This window comes from Nematolebias whitei, chromosome 13, assembly GCF_014905685.2.
Source record: "Nematolebias whitei isolate Nwh7 chromosome 13, NemWhi1, whole genome shotgun sequence".
Classification (NCBI taxonomy): Eukaryota; Metazoa; Chordata; class Actinopteri; order Cyprinodontiformes; family Rivulidae; genus Nematolebias; species Nematolebias whitei.
The window spans coordinates 16,254,150-16,260,469 of record NC_056510.1 but is presented as its reverse complement, the minus strand read 5'-3'; the positions used below and the strand labels follow the sequence as shown (position 1 = coordinate 16,260,469).

Genomic DNA, 6,320 nt, shown 5'->3' with positions numbered 1-6,320 from the left:
ATATATATATATATATATTTCTTCTTTACATACATCCAGTCTTTTATTTTGCCCTAATATATCAAAATATCAATAGATAATTTGATATTTTGGTTTCATAATATCAAACCTGCTCCGGTTTCCTCCCACAGACCAAAAACATGCATGTTAGGCTGATTGATAACTCTAAATTGTCCCTAGGTGTGAGTGAGAGAGTGAATGGTTGTTTGTCTCATTTGTTTCTATGTGGCCCTGTGATGGACTTGCGACCCGTCCAGGGTGTACCCCGCCCCTCGCACAGTGATTGCTGGACATGGGCACCGGCGACCCCCGTGACCCAAAATGGAATAAACGGGTAAAGGAAATGGATGGATGGATGAATATCAAACCTACTGTCCAAAAAAAGCCCCCTCCAACAAGCTTGAAGTGGGCCATGAGCCACCAGTTGATCATCACAGTTTTAGCAGGTTTTGCAGCTCCATAGACATTTTATTGAGTGTGCAGAGGGGCAGAAACGTCTCTTTTGATCATTAAGGTTGCAGACCCATGGCCTGACCTGTTTATACAGCAGAAAGTGAGAAGATGCTGTAGAGTGAACTCAGAGGTATGAGCTGTGATTCTGGGTGGAGAACAACTGGCAGCCAGTTTGTCTACCCTAACAATGGTTTAGTTCCTAAATATGGAAGTGACAGTCTCTGCTGGGAATCAGTCACTTCCTTCCTTGAGCTGAGTGAGCAACAAGGCACAGGCAAACAAAAAAAAAAAAAGAAAACCTGCAGTCATGAATCTGGGTGTGTATTTGTGTTGCTTTTCACCCTGCTATAAAGATCGTTTGGTCACATAAACTCCCTGAACACTACCAGAAATGAAAAGAATGTAACTGCGAGAACGTTGTTGTTGATTCTGATGCATTTTTGTGGCGTTTGATGGATGACGGAATGAAGAGCGGAGGGGAGAGAAATGACATGCAGCCCATTGTTCCAGTGTTACAATTAAAGAGGATGCATCGCAGAAAGTCTACTAAAAAAACCATTATGCAAGTTAAATGGTAGCTACATCCATTATAGTTATACGTTTACTTTAAATTAAACATAATGTAATCCATGTTACAGAGTCCAGCTCCTTTTTAGCTCACACATTCAGAGAATTAAATCCCTTTAAAGAAGCATACGTTGAATAAAAATATTGAATCCTTATTATCAGGGGTGATTTTAGCCTCTTATTGGGGGTGCTCATGCACCCATAAATTTTAACTCAGCACCCCTAAAAAATAAAGAAACCATCATTAGTATTTTGTTAAGAAACTGTTCTCAAACCTTAGATTCACCAAAATATAGAATAAACATGGAATAAATGCTGACAGTCTTAAACGGGTTTGGACTGTTTGTTGCACGAGTCGGAACCTCAACGCCACCTGTCAATCAATTCAGCAGGCTTGTCAGCAACTGATTAATCAGCGACCTCAATTTGTCGGGAAGGTAAACGCCCCTTACCTGCAGGAGCTCCACCCCCTTTTCCTCCAACAACATTGTTGAGGTTTTGCTTTGCGAACACTTTATGGTCAGAGGGATTTTGTGAAAAAAATAATCCGAACAATGGTTGAGCGTTGTCAGTGGGGAACATGTAATTCAGACAGCGTTGCCCTGAGCGTTTAGAGGGTGGAATATAGTTTATTCCATTTCAAAAACCTAAATTAAGTGTGGAAAAATGTAAAAGATGATAAAACCCTGTGGCCGACCTCATGATCAGCAGAAAACGACAGTGATAAACAGGAAACGTTCATCTATACGAAGGTAACTGCAGGTAAATCCTCCATTTTCTGTAATAATTACATTGTTAATGATTAAATTAAAGGCCAATGCTTAAAGCTAGTTGTACTTTGTTTTGTGTGTTTTATATGTAGATAAATGTTGTAACTTATGGTTACATAAGTTTAGGCTTTGCTTGTTATGATCAGTTAACAATAAAGTGATTTTGTACAAAGCATTTATTAGATTGTGTAATTTAAAGCGGAGTGCTACGTTGTAGCATCTTAGCTAGCGTGTCTGTATTGTGCGCCGCTAGTTTAGCGCTACTTCTTGTTGTTCTCTAAAATAGTTATCGAATCAAGTGTTTAGTTATGTAGGTAAACGTAGATGCTTAAAAAAAACTTGTTAAAATACACAAATGGCATGTACTTTATTCCAAACTTTCTGGTGGAGGACCCCCAAACCACTCCACCAGTGTGTCCCTCCCACATTACAAATGCTTCTGATGCCAATGGCCACCGCATTGTTCAAGCCAAGAGCCTAAAGGGCAGATCCCTGCTTATTATAATGAATGAAAAAACACATGATGAGCTGGTGATCAGGTTGGACTGTGAGGTCTTCTTCTGTTTGTCTCATTGATGCTGAGCCGTCTGACAGCCTCTCACCTGGCCGTTCTCCAGAACTACAGCTCGGAGGGAGAGCATCATACGACCAGCTTGTTCAGCTGCAGAACAGCCTGTTCGATGGAAGGGAGGTCTGGGCCACCAGAGTATTTTTCTCGTTCATTTGTTGCACTTTTTGGATCCATTCTGGACAACAAAACTTCCACTGGAACATGATGCTGGCAGAAAGTGACGGACACTCCCAGTTCCTCGGCTGTTTATCTCCCAGCTGCTCACGCAGTTGCGGGTGCTGTTGTTTCTCATTGGAAATCCTGCAGAAACTACCCTGCATGTTTACTCCATGCATCCACTACCTCAGATGATTGTAGCCTAAAAAGACAAGCTGCTTTTAAATTGTCCAAACATTTGTTGCCGAGGGGTGTCGTCATGAATATAAATGAGCGGCTCAGCTGTTTTTATTCATTATTTTAAAACTAGCCTTCCTTGCAGCATATATGTCTTTGAGTCATGAGTGGATTTATGTTATGAAACGGTTTAGGTCAGCTCCCAGTTGGACTCTGTTTAAAAGGGTAAATCTGATTTTATTTTATTTTTTACTTTATCAGCTTTCAACAGAGCATACTGGTAATTGGTTGTTTTTATTTATTATTAATACAGGCAGATGATGATATATTCACCAAAGTCTATGTTCGATAATCCAGGTGTAAAATCCAACAATGTTCAGTCTTTTCATCTGGATGGTTTCTTTTTTGTGCCCTCTGAACGGAGGGCGACACGTCTCAGCACAGAAAAAAAGAAACCATCCTGATGAAAAGACTGAACATTGTTGGATTTTATACCTGGATTATTGAGCATGGACTTTGGTGTTTTGAACCAATTTGACTTAACAGTATAAAACTGAACAATCAAAAAATATACAGTACACACACAACAGAGATACAGTTAAAAGGATAGCCTGCTAACTGTACCTCTATTGTGTGTGTACTGTATATTGTTCTATTGTTCTGTTTTATGCTGTTAATAAAGTAAGAAAAAAATTAAAAAAAACTTCCTGTTTGGCTTAATGCATTTCCATTTTTTCTAATGCGATTCCATTTTTTTCAAATGTTGTTGTGATTTTGTTGCGTTTTTTCAAATGTAATTCCATTTTTTCAAATGTTCATTTACACCTTAGGGCCACCGTAGTTTTTTTCCACTTTGGAGTAAGCTGTTGGGGGAGAAGTTTTGCTTGGCGTTTCCTCAGACAGATGAAGCCTTCTGGATGGAGGGCGAAACGTCTTAGCGCAAAAAAAAAAAGAAACCGTCCAGATGAAAAGACTGAACATTGCTGGATTAATGATATATTGACCATGCATATTAACTCTAAGACAACCTTTACATTTTTCTGAATGCTATTTGTTTTTATCACCAAAAACAATAAGATAAACCCTGATTTAAGACAGTTGCTACAGCCAACTGACTTTGTAAAGCACAAAAATGGCTACAGCTCAGCTAATTTTATAGACACTGAGCTTAAGAAATGATGTGGTGGTCGACGAGAGTCATTACCAACACATCCTCTGAGTGTTATCACATCTTGCGGGGTTTACTTACCAGGTTTGATCAAAACAGTTTCTCAGCATAAGACTATTTTAGTTAAAATCTCAGTAAAAGGCAGTGGGTGATATGTATTCCTTCCATGAGGATCTTGAATATTTTAGTTTTTTTATGACTAAGCCGCTGTGCCTACTGATTAATATCATTAGTTACAGTTTCTTCTCTGCTCTATTTTTAAGCTGAATCTGTTACTAGTAAGCAAACTTGGCAGATCAGTGTGACAGGAGCTGCTTTTTATGAATTTTTCAGTTAATAAATTATAATGATACACATTTCCATTATGCATCTTGACAGAAACGAACAGTTTTCCCTGCGCACCGTCAGGATTTAAACCTTTTTTCTTCCCACTGGCAGAGGTGTTGGTTACATCAGCGGGCCAGGATAAATATTTTGCTGTCAGCACATAAACTGCTTGAGCTCCGTTTATAATGCTTTCTCTTTAACAGCTGTGAACCAGAATCACAGATCAGACCAGTTTCTGGAACAGTGGGGTGGATGATATTGGACTAAGACTTCCTGTGTTCTTTCTTTTTAATATCCCAACTGGATCTAAACCTTGCTCAGGTGAGGCTTTTCTTTAGTCTGGTGCACCAAATGAGTAAAACAGCTGAGCTGTAGGTTGTTTTGTATGAGCTGCAAGCTAAAAAACATCCAAATCCAGCTGTGGTGCGAGTGTTTAACGAATGTCATGTAGTAATAATAAAAGTTTTAGCATACCTTGAAGGAATGCATATCACCCGACACCCTTTATTCCATAATTCTAGACTATGAGCATCTTTGAGAAATAATGGAATTATAGATGTTTTGGTCAAACAATAAAAATAATGTCTAACTTGATCTCAAGATGTCATGCTCAAAGTATGTGTTGCGGATGAGTCTCAACTACTACCACATTCAATTTTTAGCTCGGTGCCTATAAAACTGACTGCGTCCCATTTTTGTGTTAGCTAATATGTATTAGCTGTGGCGGACATCTTGGAATTAACTGACTCATCCAACGAGTATGTTTTAAATTATCCATTAAAATATATCCAGTAGTCCATGAGATATTTTGCTAACAGACAATGGTTGACTCCATTGGTTATTGTCAAATATTTATAAGCAAATCTTGCGTGATCAGTTAGTATTCAGAATACGTGCTGGGAATGACTTTTAGCTACTACCACACAATATCTGTGAAATTAATTGAATTGGAGACATTTTCATTTGTTCTCAGGTTGATAGCCATGGCTGCCACAACTTTGCCTTTTGGGTGCAGACAATAACAATTAAACATCGCATGCAGTTTTTGCAACAACACATTCCCTTAAACAAGTGTTTCATTAGGTTGGGTCAGCTGAGGATGCTGCTCCAACTTCAAATGAGGATGATGTAATCAGTACTAAAATTTAATAAACTTGTTGAATGGTTTGATATACTCATAAATTACATCCTTTATATCTCAATTACCTTTGTCATTTAAAAATCATCTTTGCACCTGAAAGTAGCAGACTGATAATAATAATAACAATAATAAGCAATTAGTAACCGATTCATTGATGAGTCATAATCTAATTTATATTAAATGGAATAATTTTAATTGTTTTTGTTTGAGAGCTAAAAGCAGCAGACTAAAAGTTTTGGAGTTTCTGTCAGAACAAAGCAAGGAACCTGAAGGCGTCTTGGGCTTAGTTCAAACGCAGTGGGAATTTTCCCCACTCTGTGTAAATCAGCTTAATGAATGAATGAATCCGTCTCAGAATTTAAGTGGTTTGAGTCTTATTCTTGTTCCGTTTGAAGAAATAGCCTTGGAGCTGTCTTTTGATCGATGGTTGAGGTAATTCTTGCTAAATAATTAATATTGAGTTTGGACACTTACCGGAGGCAGCAGCGCGTGTTTCAGCTGTGCGCGTGAGCAGGAGGTTCTGCTGTGATGGGGATAAACTCTCGCTGGAGTATGAAGATGAAGCTGCTCCGTTTTCCGTGGACCTGAGCTCAGATGTGGCCTCTGAGTAAAAAAACCCGTCCGTTACCGAATGTGTGCTGTTGTGGGCGGGGGGCCCTGCCCCGAGGGGCCCCGGCAGACCCAGCAGCACCAGCACCGACACCAACCACGTTTCCATGATTTCCTCCCACCCTGAGTCCAGTTCACCGGCCGACGATAGTTTCCACCATGAGAGGAGAGCTGCTGGTTTTTTTCTTTTTAGGGGGTAGAGTTTAAATAAAATAACACATAAAAAAGTTCTGGTTGAGGTTCGGAGGGACCCGCTGCTCAGACGGCGGGGAACGGAAGATAAACTGTGGCAGCAGGCTGTTATCACAGCCGAGGAGCGGGGCTCCTCCTCCTCCTGCCCCTCCACAAACACACACACTTTTACTCTCTCACACACACACA

General features: G+C 39.7%; 1 protein-coding gene across 1 annotated transcript in view; it reads right to left on the bottom strand.

Annotated features, from left to right (window-relative positions):
- Nucleotides 1-6,048, bottom strand: part of heg1 (heart development protein with EGF-like domains 1) — an 18,390-nt gene extending 12,342 nt beyond the window's left edge. Inside the window, exons 1-2 of the mRNA XM_037686375.1 lie at nucleotides 5,805-6,048; nucleotides 3,669-3,677 (exon numbers count right to left, since the gene is read on the bottom strand). Coding sequence (XP_037542303.1) covers nucleotides 3,669-3,677; nucleotides 5,805-6,048 — 253 coding nt within the window. The remainder of the gene's footprint in view (nucleotides 1-3,668; nucleotides 3,678-5,804) is intronic.
- Between the last annotated feature and the right edge of the window lie 272 nt (nucleotides 6,049-6,320).